The 14,929-nt window shown below is 44.4% G+C and overlaps 1 protein-coding gene across 1 annotated transcript in view; it reads right to left on the bottom strand.

The window, feature by feature from the left end:
* LOC104324611 (uncharacterized) overlaps window positions 1-13,164 on the bottom strand; it is a 29,487-nt gene extending 16,323 nt beyond the window's left edge. The window contains 12 exon segments of the mRNA XM_009928874.2: window positions 605-664; window positions 1,917-2,041; window positions 3,128-3,213; window positions 3,496-3,616; window positions 4,170-4,296; window positions 5,123-5,229; window positions 6,231-6,342; window positions 6,950-7,124; window positions 8,446-8,560; window positions 9,090-9,193; window positions 12,186-12,268; window positions 12,270-13,164. Coding sequence (XP_009927176.2) covers window positions 605-664; window positions 1,917-2,041; window positions 3,128-3,213; window positions 3,496-3,616; window positions 4,170-4,296; window positions 5,123-5,229; window positions 6,231-6,342; window positions 6,950-7,124; window positions 8,446-8,560; window positions 9,090-9,193; window positions 12,186-12,268; window positions 12,270-12,389 — 1,335 coding nt within the window. The 5' untranslated portion in view covers window positions 12,390-13,164.
* Between the last annotated feature and the right edge of the window lie 1,765 nt (window positions 13,165-14,929).

The following is a 14,929-nucleotide window of genomic DNA, read 5'->3' as shown; positions in this document are numbered from 1 at the left end:
AGGTTTCTTTCCCCCGTGGGTACTCTGCACAGAGACTTTTGCTCCTATTCATGCTGACTTCCATAGCTAAGACAGTCCCAGGTAGCCAGAGCTGGCTCCTACCTGGGGATTTCCTCCCTATAGAGTCTGTCCTTGAATTAGAGGTTGTCATAGCACAGTGAGGGTCTTTACCCATTGTTTCTAGCTCTTTGCATATGTGCTTTGAGAGTGCCCTGGGCAGCTCTTCTCTTAAAAGAGGTCTTTGAGCTTATGGCATCAGAGAATAGCCCCAAGGCACCTTAACATAGACTGTAGAGGCCAGAGTCGTATGTGGAGATTGTAAGGATGATACATTGCTCTGTCCCTCTCTCGAGGGGTAGGGATAGTGACTTTCGGCACAGGAACAGAGTAGGGCAGTATGTATCATTCCATTGCCCACCTAGACAACACACCGAATATGCAGCACTACTCCTCCCAAGTTTGTGCACGTGTGCACATGCAGACATGCAGATATCATGCACAGATATCACCCCCGCCCCCCCCCCCCGCCGCCTTTGGCTTGGCATGCCTGTAAAGGTAGCTGGAAATGGCAGTGGTGCTAAGAAAACTGCTATAGATACAGTACCAGGATGACAGGGTTCTGTGCCTTGGCTATAAAGTCAACGTTGATACCTCCAATCACCACCTTTAAGAGGGAAGAAAGAGGTAAAAAGTGGTTGGAAGGACTTGAGGAAAAAGTTTCCAAGTCTTCTTTGCTTTTCCTAGTCACTTTTCCCACCCTCTTGAAAGCTATCTAATTCACAGTGTGAAGGCCTGTGCTTCTTTTGGATGGCTAGACACAGGTTTGTACAATCCCGATTAGAAAGAATCAAAATCTCTTCTATATGTTGCTTTCTGAATTATGCCTGCTCATAGCCAGCCCCAGCATGCCAGGTGGGATGTTAGTGTGTACACATATAGGTGCTGGCAGTTTCTCTGTGTGGTGACAGAGTAATATAAGAAGTTGCATGCATCTGGTCATGTCAGTGCCCTTGAAGCGATCTCTCTTGGGACAATTTCTGGCGCACCAAACCTCAGAAAAAGTCAAGCATTGCTGTGTAAAAAAGCAAAGAAAATTGGAAAAAGTGGGCAGAAAAATGCAGTCATTTCTTGCAAGCTCCCAGGAGAAATTGCGGTACCCAGTGACACTTTACAGATCACTGTCTTATTGTCCTACAAAGCCAGAAAAAGCAATACAGCTCCACAAACAGGAAGTTTCCAGATACTCTGGGGACATACAGCTGTTTTTTTCTCATTCCATCAAATACTGGAGTCACTGCCCTCTTTTATGTTGACAAATCCTATTGCAAATGTGTTTTAGAAAATTTTTCAGCTCTCTGAAGACTATCTAAAATAGATTTCCTGTAAATTATGTGGCACACACAAAAATCCAAGATAGTGAATAGAGTGTTAGGGTTATAATGGCTCTCATTCGGGATACGCTGTACCGCTTGTAATTTTGGCAATCACGAGCAGGAGGCCAACAAAAAGAGATATTTATAAAACGTGTATCGCTTAGCAGCTCAAAATATCTCCCTCCACCCTCTTCCAGGTCTACTCCTGTAGTCATGAGTTCCCTGGCACTGAGAGCAATACAGTTGAAGTTGTACATAAGGGCACAGCAAAAGGTGAAAAGGTGATTAAAGTTTTAATGGATTTGATGGTCGAAGAATGGGATTAGGCCACTGTCAGTGTTTATTCCCTGTAAATGTGGATAGGGGGAGAAGGAGAGGATATTTATCTGAGAAGAATAAAATACACCAAAGAGAAAATGTCTGCCAGTGTGAAGCAGAAAGATTGGTCTCTGGCTGAGTCACCTTTTACTTTTGGGAATAGATATAAATTTATCCTGTGCTGTCAGCACAGAGGCATTATCTGGAGGGCAGCAGGGAACTCACTGGCTGAGGTGGGGTTGTGTCCTTTCGCTGAGGTAGTTTCCCTTTCCTTCTGGCTTTCTGTAGTTTGCTCAGCGCCACTGCAATGCAGCTGCCCACTCTGGCATTGTTCTGGATCAAAGCAAGGTCTGTTTGGCATTTCTTTGAGGAGAAAAAAAAAAATACCAGCAAGATCGACCTGTCAGAAGCCTATATAGGAACTGCCTAGAGGGAGAAAGAAGAAAATACATGCTGTGAGACTTCATAGATTTGATTCCCCTATACCATAATCCTTTGGGGGCACATATACTGGGTTACAATACCGCATGAACACCCTGAATTTTTAAATTTTTTTCACCTGCCTCCCCCTGTGTCGATGGAGAGGAAACCTGTCATCTCCATTTGACAGATAGGGAACAGAAGCAAAGGCTTCACAGAGAAAAGAGAAGGTGAAGTGCTTAAACTAGAGCCAAGAGTCTAAAAACCTCAGTGGATCTTGGCCAGCTTTTCCAGAAAGAGATGCCTACTGATATTTTTGCCAAGTCTCTATAAGCAATTTTTTTAGCAATTTCACTGGGAGCAGAGTATCAGAGGCTTTGAAAGCCTTGCTTTGTGGCTGCATACAGCTCTAATATCCACAAATGCCTTTACCAATCTGTGCTGACTGACCAGGTCTCCTAAAGGGCTGGCAGCAGAGACTGGATGTGAACCCAGCTCTCCCAGATCCTACACTGGCATCCCAGCCAGTAGATCTGCTTTTTTCTTGCCTGTGCAAGACGATTCCTGCTCACCCAGGGGTGTTTTCCTCCCAAGTTTCTCTTACTCTGCACCCGCATGAAGAGTTGGATAAGGCAGTGTGATGTACAGCGCAGTGCTCTGGGAAGCTCAGGTACCTTCCAGTGTGCAACCCCACCATGGACAACAGTGTCCTGAGACTCCATCACAGAGCAGGCAAGCTCAGGGATCAGATGTGAGGGATCTCTTTGGGCTCTGGACCACCTGCCATCTGTGCTGGCCTCCAATTTTTAATGCAAAAGTGGATGAGGACAGTAAGGGTGCTCCTGAAAAAGCAGGATGCAGTCGCTAAGCTCTCATCTGTTTGCAGATACTGAAGTGTTTGCCCCTTGCTAGACTGTGAATAAAGTGACAGTGTTTTCCACCAAGAATTATCAGAAGATATATGAAGTACACTGGAGTACTTCCCCCCCCCCGCCCCGCCTTCAGTAAAAGGATACTGGAGTCCAGCGATTTCCCGTCAGTTAATTCATTGAGCTTCTGTAACATGAAAGGGGTCAGTTCTTTGCCTGTGATCCCTTTGGACCTGCAAATATAAAGAAAATGCCTGCAGATGAGCAGGACTGAGCTGAAACAGCATCAGAGAGGAAGCACTGCTGCTAGCAGATAATTTACCTCCATAACCACATACCATAAAAAGTTCTGTAAACAAGCTTCAGGTTAGGTAAAACTACGGCTGAAAGCATGTTGTGGGCTCACCTGTGCCCAAGGTTAAGCTGTGTTACAGCCCCTGCAGCAGTGTCCCAGAAGTCATTTACTTCTGCAAGACCACTGGGTGAGCAAAGGATGGGCTTAGGTTGCTTCTCACCTGGCTTTGCTGAGAGCTTGCTGGATGGCCTCTTCGATGACCTGGCCTGAGGCAGCTCGCTCCTGGGGACAAGGCACTGCTATCAGCACCCCACTGCTCAGACCTAGCTCCAAAGCGCTGGCTGGGAGAGGACAGGTAGGTTGTTAGTGGTTCTCCTTGGATAAATTAAATGCTGAAGGAAAAGGATAGAGGAGAGTGGGTGTGGGGTGAAGGAACCCCCATTGCTGGAGCTCCTGTTCTTAGCTGACCCAAGGACAGGCTCTCTTCCAGCTACCAATCAATTTACATCTGCCTATTTATTTTGAGTCTGTCTGTACAATAAAAGGGGCAAAGAATTTTATTTTTTTTTAAAGAAAACTGATTCTACTTCCAAAGGCCCAGAAGCTGTTTCTGTAAGCACATTAACATACATGTTCCCTCCACTTCACCAGCATGAACAAAATGTGTATGAGTATGCCAAGGTGGCTGCAGCTAGCTAAAAAGCTTGCTGTGAAGACTGAATTTTCCTGCTCCTTTATTTTCAAAGAACTGAAGCAGGAATGGGGGAGGTGGGATGGCTTGTTTTTCGGGACAAACTCTTCTCCAAAGTTAAAAAAGAAAGTGCCTTATTCAAAGTGATTTTTGTGTCCCTCTCTTCTAGGGCCCTACGTGGGCCTTTCCCTTCTGAAACACACCAATGAGTTCAGCTGCCTCCTCTTCATCCTGGACGTGATACGGTGCCTGGAAGCCACTCTGGCGCGAGAAGAAGGCTGGGAACTCCCTTGACTCTCCAAAGGCAGCCACGCAGACTCCCTGAGTCTCCTGCAGCAGTGGAGGTGAGACAAGCAGGTAGTCAGTGGAGGGAAAGGGAACCCACCAAAAGAATGGGACTTTTTCCTTCTACCCAGCTAGAAACTGCCTTTAGCACAGGGTTTGGTTACTTTATACATCCCATTCTATTCCATTCTATCACCAACATTTTTCAAAGCAAAGAGCCAGACATGGTAACTGGTTAGACAGAATCTGGCTTACTGAGGCACAGGAGATGTGCACGTCCTTTGCTTGTGCTCAGAGCTGGTCAAAAGCCATGCAGCTGTCATTAGGACAATACTGAGTCTAAGGTAACAACCTGTGATCTGAAGGTATGTCTTGAGCTGACGGGAATATAAATGAGTTCTGTTTGTGATTGAGAAGTACTAATGTTGGCTGTAACCTGAAGTGCTGGCCCTGGTGGTTTCCAACATACCAAACCTTAAAAAGTGACTCTACTGAAAATCATCTTGATTTTAATTTTAATTCCAATTTCATTTTAGTGTTTGATGGGTCTAGCTTGCCTGATCCATCAGTTCTGAAGCATTCTCCCAGAGAAGCAAGTCTAAGGCCAGAGAAACAGGGCATGGCTAGCGCTGCCTTTGGCCTCAGTTGGAATAGCTGCTGGAACAGCCCCTGGGGCATGGATAGATTTATGTTAGGGAGTAGCCCAGCGCTTGTATAGCCCCAGGACTAGAGAACTATAAATATGGCTTCACATCCTCTCAACAGTCATTTCTAAAAATCTTGGGCTTAATACCTGCCCAACACTACTGGGCATTCTGTACACAAAGTACAACATTATCTGCTTTCAGGCTCAGCAGCCCATGCTACCTACCAGATATTCCAGTGTCCTGCCAATATCAAGGATAGACTTGACTCCTGCAGATACAACAGCAACCGGAGTTCGTCCTAGCTCTGTCAAGTCAGCACTCACATCCAGAGCTGTCAAGGGACAAGCAGCCACTGTGTGGGTGATTGTGTTGTACTCCAAGCTGATGTGATCTGCCCTCTTAAAAAGCCATATTTGCCTAGGATGCCCCTGCCTGCTTTTGTAGCCATTTAGATCCACAAACAAATATTACAGGTTTAGATCACGCCTTCAGGTGTTGAGATTGAAAGAAATATTGACAAAAAGAAGTCACATGGCTTAGGGCAGAGGTGCAGCCTTGCACTGTAACTCTCAGCTCTTTGATCACATCGATAAACAGCATGCAAAAAATTGGTAGAAAAGAAAGAAGCAAGTGTTATAAAGCAAGGACAAAGTTCAAGGAGATGGAATATAATTTAAGTAGATTTTGATTTTGGTATTGACATCACTGGCAAAAAAGGTGACACGGGAACTTTGCTGACTTCAGGGAACTCCCTGGTCTGGAATTTACATCACATCTGAAAGGGATGGCATCCAGCAGGGCAGTGCGGTTATGCTATGCTAGGAATATATAAGGCTAAGAAGAAAGAATGTACTTAAAGGTCACAAACTACAACGCCAAGGCTGGGCTGTTTATCAGAGAGGGGCACGCAACTGTAACACAGGCCAGGGCCTAAGTTTCTTTTGTGGTGAGACTCTCCTTCTCCTCAGCTGAGAGAAAGTCTGTAAGAACACTGTGCTCGGTAGCCAGTAAGTATCAGGTTATTCAGCCATTACAAAGTGCGAGAGGTACCGTCAGCTCCTGTTGCACCAGCAAATGATATCCATATAACCCCATGCAGGCAAAGGATAAAGAGAAACTCCCACCCCTTAACAACTGGCCAGTGCTCAAGAGGAATACTTTGAAGCTTCTGGAAAGGAGACACTGGAGAGAAAACAACTACAGTATGGTCAAGAGGAATGATAACTTTCCTGAACAGACAGCTACTGCAGGACAGACTGGGAAAAAGGAAAAAGATAGAATTAAATAAAACAGTAGCAACATAGATAAAATAGAATGTTTTGATTTTCTTACTGTTCTCTCCTCCGCGATGGACGCCTCCTATGCCGCCTGTCACAAACACGGGGATTCCCACTTTGTGTGCAGCAATCATTGTTCCGGACACAGTAGTGCCACCAGACAAGCCCTATCAGGGGACAACCAGTTGCAGTCAGCACCCAGGGTGGCCCAGAGAATACCACATGCAGGCAGCTATGGTTGTGGTCTATCACACAGCAATGTCACAACAGCCTGCTGTCACCAGCTGACAAGTGAAATTCCAATACAAATATTCTATTAGGCAAAACTGCAGAGGAATCACTGTCCCTGCTATGTAAGCTGTTCTTGCCCTGATGATAGTAAAGGCCTTCGTTCTCCAGAGCTTTCCAACCAGAAGGCTTCACGGGCAGCTAGGGTCACCTTAAGCACTGTGTGCATTACTTGGGAGGGCCTGTGTGTCACATAGTTTACATGTAACGTGATGATGCCTTATCATGCCAGTAAGAATATTCTTAGCCAAGCGCTCATGGCTTGCCAGCCAATCCAGAATGACCTTTCAGGAGCTCTATTTCATAGTTGCTATTCCCTTACTCTGTTGTATTTTGACTCTAGATAGGACCAGGTTTGAGCTTACCAACAAGATACCACTTTACATTATATTTTCAAGAGGTTTAAAAGCCACCTGGCTTGAAGCTGGAGAGCACTATACTATTGCTGTATAGAAAACACCACAACAGAAAGTCTGCATACCATACCTGGCTGAGGACGTAAGGAAGATCTCTCCGAGACACTTTAACTACGTTTTTACTGCTTGCCAATAACTCGAGTTCCTCGTCTGTGAGTCCCACATGAATTCGACCACTTAAAATACCTACAGTGGCTGGCACTGCTCCATTTATTGTTACAATTTCTTCCACCTCTCTGGCCATGCTGCAATGAGATAAACAAGACAACAATCACAAAATTAGTGAGGCAAACAATCAGAGAAGAAAACTGCTGTGTTTGATGGCCATCATCCCCAGTTTCCAGTTTTATACAGTTCTTGTGATTTCAGCTAAGTCCAGTTCCTCTTCTGTATCTTCCTAATGACAGAAGTCTTTGCATTTGAATTTGCAGAAGTGCGGAGCTCCCACTTTCAGGATAGCAATCTCCAAGCTCTGTGCTTCATTTTTGAGAAAAATCACTTGATTTACAGGCAAATCTGGTTATACAACATATTGAAAGTAGGGATCCTCTCAAAATAGGACCTTTCTGTATCTATTACCTGTTATTTCTCTGAGATCACAGAACTTCACAAAAAAACCAGGTAATTCAAGCCCTGCTCAACTGACCAGTATATATTTTTCACAATACAGGTAGTTAGATATAGAGTAACAACAGTGTCAAAAAGCTGCAGCCTGAGGATACTCTAGGGCTGCAGACTAGGTCTTTCTAAGCTTCTCAGGTTTTATACTTGATCATTTGTACACTGTCCTTTTTAAGAGCAGCTTCTTCTCCCTTTCTGAGCTATCTGTACATACACTAGGCAGTCTTCAACTACTGAAACTACCTCGTTCCCAAACCCGAATTTTTAGAGCTTCATTCTAAGACAGAATGTCAGGCAAAATAATGGCCAGGTAAAAAGCAAGATGGAAAATCAATACCAAAACCTTCCTGTGCTTTCTGGAAGCAAGGATGGAGAGGAGAGTGCAATGATTTCTGGCACTGTAAGTCAGTGAAACACAAATCTACTGAACATCAATAAATAAAGGGTAGAGGTGGTTTTTTTTTCTATGCAGGGCACAGAAGGCAGTGAGGGACCAGCAGCTCTCACAATAGCTGCTCTGAGTGGCACTAAGGAACAGATTTCACTACTGTGTTCCAGTCCTTTTTGCATTACAAAAGAGATACCAAAAGAAACTGCAGAGTGTTTTCAATGTCTGCACAAACTATGCAGCTGACAACACTGGTAGCTCTGTCTTAGAGCAAGTGATGACATTATCTGCTGCCACATTTTAAAGGAAGCCAGGAATTTAAGGTGTTGGATAAGGAGATAAATAGGTACCCCATACGTGTCATATGATCCTGCTCTCCTTAGAAATCCAGATATAATTGGTTTACACCAGAGCTCATATTCTGCATGCCTAGCAACCTGACATTTCCGTTTGCCCTTACAAGGGTTTTGGGTTGACCAAGAATACTGATACTGATCCACCGGTTATATGCCTTGCTCTCACAACTTTGTTGAACGAGTAACAACAAAATCCATCACCTCAGATTCTGAGGATAGGTCATGCCATGTGTAATGATGGTACTTTCCAAGGCTACAACTGGTCTCCCCTCCATCAGCGCTTCCTGTACAGAGGGCTGAATCTTGAAATAAGCACCTGAGGATAAACACAGAAAATTGAATTATTTGCATGGGTGTTTGCAGTAACTACTGAGCAGTTTTATAAAAGGCAGACTGGCATCATCACAATAAATTTATCCCCCTCTTCAGCTGTTCTTTGGGGTGAATTCACAACTAACTTCATGAAGACTAAAGCTGTGTTTCATGTAAGTGAAATATCTGCAAAATATTTCTACTGTTAATACAAATAATAATCCTCATCATCATCACTGAGCACTCCTCTGCCACCATTTTTGCAGCTGGGTTGTCATTGGCTCCAGTAACATTACTTTAAATTAATGTTACTGTGAACGAACTGAGCCTTGCAACCATGCCCAAAGAATATGTTTTAAAAGAGTAGAAGCACCAAGGATACCATAGTAACTCCATATATTATAAGACTATCGTGCATCAAGACTACTGTTGCTCTTCGCTTTGCTCCCAGAACACTGCCAGCAAGGTCTCTGCTGCATTCAGATGAGAAAAATGCTTTTCACCCAGGAACTGTTTCAGAATACGCTACTCACCATGCAGAAATCTTCTCACCTGGGTGGTCCCACATGCCACAGCGGACACATGTCTTCCCAGGCTGTAGGTTATCTTCCTAATCATCTTGTGTATACGGATGGTCCTGAGATAACAAAAGTCAGGTAAAAATGAAAGAAGTAATTTAGCAATTATGTGACTGTGTGAAACTAAACATACCATCTTTTGCCTTGATCTTGGAAGGTAAGCAACCCTTGCCCAGGAGATTGCCTGGAGACTCCTGGTGTTTCAAGCATAAGCCAGGGTGTCGAAGCAAAATGTTAAGCTGCAGAAATGGAGTTGGAAGAGTTCACCTGGTCCATTGTCAATGCTGGGCTGAAATCATGGTGGAACAGAGGAAAGGATAAGGAGTAACAAACTAGAGAGAGTTTAAAAGTAGACAACCTTTTAATTTCCTAAGATACTTGCTCACGATAAATTGCAGACTCGGGCACTGCCACCTCCAACCTGAAAGATCACAAGGAGAAATCTACAAGGCGGACACAGGCAGAGGAATGCTATAAAGAGATGAACCTGGTCTTTGCTGATGCCTAAGAGGAAACAAGCAGTTCAGTAAAATAAAGGAGCTGAGAACGAGTAAACCAGGCTGTGACTCCAAGGAGGAAAGAGCAGCTTTCCATAGAGCTGGGAGTGCTTTATGCAGGCTCATGCGTGGTGGTGCAGACCCCCTGGGCCACGTTGTGATGTCAGGACCAGCCAACATTGTGTTCTTGTTTTGGCTACAAGTGCAGTGAGTTGGGACAATCTGGTACTTTCTTGTCCTGGTTATGGTACAGTGAGTTAGGACAATTAGGCACTCCCTAACCATACCTGAAACTCATGCTGCCTGGATGGTGGCCCGCCGTGGAAGGTGCCAGAATTACCTGACAAGAATTGTGGCCAGAATGGAAATATACTGACCAAAGTCAATCATCTTGCGATCCTATAAATAGTGATCCTAAGGGAGACCCTTTGAGCTCTCTGGGATTGCAGCAGGCTGTGACCCAGCATCTCCCTGAGCTGGCACGCCTCTTGGTAGATTTTGCAAGGATTTCAGAGTAGATTTCACGAGGATTTCAAAAAGTAGATTTCGGGAGGATTTCCAAGATTGTCTGCTGATAGATGCCGATGAAGAAGAAGGGGTCAAAGATTGTCTGCTGACAAATGCTGACGAAGGAGAATAGTGAGTAATTCACTACAATTAGATTTCGTAAAGTTTCAAAGATCATTTGGTACCAATAATTTACTACAATTGGCAGAGAGAGAAAAATCTTGAATGTAGGTTAAACTCTGTATCTCTGTGTGTGTGATTCAATTTAGGAAACTTTGTAGTGTTGATTATAGCAAATTTTATTCAATCACTCTGATAATTGCCTGCTAAGTATTGTTAAAAATCATATAACCTAATCTTGTGATTTACCATAGTGTTAGAAATCTTAAATTGCTGCTACCTCAAAGTCGCACAGGATCCATAATCACTCATTCCCAGACAAATTGGCACAGTAATTCAATGGGTGATTTTCCTTACCCTTTGTATCCCTTCTATTAGACAGAAACCATTGACCAACTCTGGGGCTAAGTCTGGATCCAGCTGCACCTAGACTCCTCCCTGAGAAGGAGTTTAGAAAGCAAGGGGGTCCACTCTGAACCTTATGACTCAACGGGAGGGTTTCCCTGACAGTTTTGTGTCTCCCGCCTCTGTGTAAATCATTCTAAATTAATTCTAACTCGTTTTTCCCTCGTATGTTTCTTCCATGTAATAAGTAATAGAGTGAACCTTGCCATTGAATTTTGTTAAGTTGCACTTTTACAAATTCACATTAAAATCACCTTTTTTGCTAATACCTTTGATGGTGATTCTTTAAGTGATCTAAATCACTCATTTGTGACATCATGTTACATCATCCTTAGTGCAAAGCGTGGAAGCAGAGTGGCAATTCAGCCCCAGCAACAAACTCCAGAACTCCTCAGGTCTCCTAGCAACTCCTATTCACTTTAATTAAATTCATTTCCAAACAGAGAAAGAGGGGGAGAGAATTGTAAAGGTTGAGACTGGTCTGGCCTGGGCCTCGGGGCAGTTTCACTCAATGCCTGGCTGCTTCACATATTTTCCCTGGGCATGTGGCCATATCCCTCAAGCCTTTCTATTTCTCACCCCTTCAGCAGGAGGAAAGGATTTCTTTCTTCAGTCCTTTGTACCCATTGTTTATTTAGATGGCAAATTAATTAAATTACAGTACTGTGTTCATGTTACACTTAGCAGAACATGGCTCTGATCTCAGTAAGTGTGTGGCACTACAGCTAGAGAGAAACAACTTATACCCAGGAAGAGTATCTTTGCCCAAGTCTAAAGACTTAGTCTATACAGGACAGCTTGGGCTGTGTAACGCAAGAAAAGAGGGACTGGTTCAGCTAGATCAATACGTACCTGACCAAACCAGTAAGATTTTCCACTTTCCAAATCCTTTTTAAGGACAAAAAACTTAATTAAGTTTATGGAACCATATCCTGACACAAAAGTGGGAAAAGCTCTTAGTTCATGCATACAATCCCTGCCTGTGCAGTACTAAGCTCAGCAGCCAGCAGCCTGAGCTCTTCATGCAAATGTCCTGGTATTGCTCCACGGGTGCATACACACCTCTCGCTCTCCGGGGCAAAGTCAGCTTTGGAATAAATTCATTAAGCCAACAAGGTTACACCAAGAATCAGTTGAGCTGCTCGAGTTGTGTTCTGAATTTTAACAAGCCCCCAAACTCTGAAGCGCAACAGCCAGGAGTGCCCAAGCTGTGCTGGCCAGTGGATAAAAACCAGCTGGTCACCACCTGAAACCCACTACGAATTAGCTGATGTTCGCTGGAAACTCAGCCAACTCTCAGCCTGAGCTGGCTGAAAGATTTTTGAAGCTTGGCAAGTTTTGCAGCGAGACCCATCCGACCTTTCGCCTTGTAACGAAACTTTGCAGATTCCTGGTGGAAGTTTCAGGCAACTCAAGCCCAGACCAGCTTTCCTCCCTCCTCCAAACCGTCCCTGCTCGCCTCCCCTCGTGATCGATCCGGCCCATCCGACCTCATGGAGCAATGGCCTGGCGTGTCTCTTACCTCTGGGCGTCCGTCTCGCGTAGGGAGGCCGGGTGGGTACTGGAGCGGTGCCTGGGCAGCCCTGGGAGAAGGCGGGAAGAGGGGGGCTGGCAGCAGCTTGGGGGTGCGCGGGCCGGTGCTCCTGGCTGAGAGAGCCCATTTATTATTAACCACAGGCGCAGCTGAGCTCTGCAACTGCTCGCTGCCTGGGGTGCAGGGGGCCATTTCACGACAGGGTGAAGAAAGCTTCTGTGATTATTTTTGTTCACACGGTGCCAGATTTTCCCCTCACTCTTTATTTTCTCATTTTTTAGATTCCTTTGCTGTTAGACTTCTTTTTTAATCAGTGAATTCATTGCTTACTAAAACAATGCCTCTGCAGACTGAGCCCCTTTGTACTTATTCCTAAAAAGCAGAGGAATTGCATTCATGCCTCCCCCTCAACTTTGCCAAATACAGCTGTTAAGCTCTTTCTTCTCAGGGTAAGAGCTCTACTCAGCTGTTGGCCCTCCCAGTGAGGAACGCTGTAGGTCTAAAGCCAGTCGTGGCAATACTCCGTATGACACAGGTGCCTGGCTACACCATGAACACAAGCTGGATTCACAGAGAAAAACTATCGTAGTCTCCTACTGTAAAGACAATCTACTCTAACAGGTTTAGGGTGGCTTTGAACAAGGACTTTGAAATTATAAATCTTTGTCCCTTCATAAAAAAGCAAGGATACTTTGAGATCTAATGCACAGATATTATGCATGTTTTGATATTATAATCTACAGAAAATATCAGAGGTCAGAGTTAAATGGCTGCCCATGAAGGAATTGATTTACTGGATAAAAGACAAGACATGATTCTATGCAACTTCCATGCATAACGTAAAACTTGCTAAAGTAATTGCTAGTGTATTGTTGAAGTAATCAGTGTTAGGGAACTGATTTTACTGCAGTCCATTAATCAGGAAATTGTAAAACATAGGTTGTTAAAGCAGCGTTCACACTTTACACTAGTCCTTTTCAAAAGAAGTTTCCTGCAACTTTTGTTTAACTCGGCAGTCATGACTGTCGTCTTATTTTCTACATCCTTCCAATCTTTTCAACTAAGCACATTCAAGGAGACTTCAAACAAAGCTTGCTGGGTTGCAAAGACAATCCACCTCTGACTTCTGCTATGGGGTCTGCAGGGAATTTAGTTGCAGGAATGATAGATTGCATCCTTAGATACAATAAATGGATATTGAAGATTTTGTGAATGGTGTCTTCTTCCTGGGGGGATGGGTGGCCAGATGTATTGAAAAGAAAATGGGTAGGTAAAATTAAATTTTTGAAAAATATACACAAATTATAATAGCATCATTTTACTTTCAAATAGATGTATTAGGAAAGACTGCAGTAATGTAGGAACCTATCTGGGCTATTGCATTTTTGGCATGCTACCAGATGATGATTTAGTAATCAGGCTGGTCACTCCGTTTCCAACTCTCAGGATCATGATCATTTCAATATGATCTTATGCAGTGGGCACCCAGTTCAGTCTGCCATATCAGATGAAGTCAGGGGTAAGAGCGTGTTGCCTTGTTTGCCATTTTTTGCCTTAAAACAAGTGGAAAACCAGCCTGTTGGGTTTCTAGCTCAGCTTTCCAATATGAACCTGTAGGTCTCTGAGACAAAACGGGGACACTCAAGCAGCTCTGAGGGCACTCCTGCAGTCTTGTGCACATCTCAAGTTTTGGATTTGTCTTTTGGATTTATTACAATGAAAATAAGAGCTTATATGAGCCATTTTCAAAGGCTAACCCCATCTTTTGCTCTACCAGAAAAGCTGCGGAGGCTTGCTAAACCAGGAAGAGAATGGGCCAGTTTGATATCTGCTAGCCCCTGAGAGACTGTCTGGCCGTGCTGTTCCCGGGATATTTCTGAAATGGGATATATGGCTGATGATGGTATAGGGGCTAGGGTGATAAGATCACAGTGTGTAGGTGACTGGGAGAAGAGAAAGCCCCAGAGAACTGCTGGAGACAGTTTTTGTAAGAAACCGTGGTGGCTGCATATAACTCGCTCCTCTGCTTGCTGCAGTGTTAGCTGACTTTCCAGTCCTGCCTGTCTGCAGTGACCCAGAGACCTTGCTGCTGGTACTTCCCCCTCTGGGCCTCAGAAGTAGAGGTTAATATTAAACAGGTTGCTGGGTAAAATGGGAGCGGCTGGGAACAAAGAAATCGCCATGGCAAATTCCTACTGCCTGCTGGGAGCTGGGCCCCCCGCGCCACCCTTGCATTTTCATCTGTGAGTGATTCCTACCCGGGTTACCAGCTCCTCTGAAACCTTTTCTCTCTCAGGGGCATTACTAGAGAAGGCATTAGGGAAATGAGAAGCTCCACATTAATTTTGTCTCACTGGCACGTCTGTCTTGGGACAGTATTTCCCTTTCCCTGTGTACCTGATTTCTAAGAGTCTGTTAACCTGCAGCAGGTCTGTGAGCTGGAATTTGCTTATTGGTGTTTCTCTGTTGTGAAGCTTGCTTCTAGGCCACCAGTATCCAGGAGATGTACTAAGGACATGCAGATACATACGGAACACACTTATTTAACTGCTTATTTATTTTACCTTTCTGTGAACTATGGTGCCTGGAGCTGGCTGTCTTGCCAGGGCTGCTATCCAAGGCAACGCTCTAACCCACACAAAGGCCTGATGAAGTTGCTCTTTAGTGATTTAGTCTGTCCTTCCTTAAAGGCTTACATCCTTGTACTTTTATCAGCAGATTTCCACGATTGT

This window comes from Haliaeetus albicilla, chromosome 19, assembly GCF_947461875.1.
Source record: "Haliaeetus albicilla chromosome 19, bHalAlb1.1, whole genome shotgun sequence".
Taxonomy (NCBI): domain Eukaryota; kingdom Metazoa; phylum Chordata; class Aves; order Accipitriformes; family Accipitridae; genus Haliaeetus; species Haliaeetus albicilla.
The sequence above is the reverse complement of the archived record's forward strand: the minus strand, read 5'-3'. Positions and strand labels throughout refer to the sequence as shown.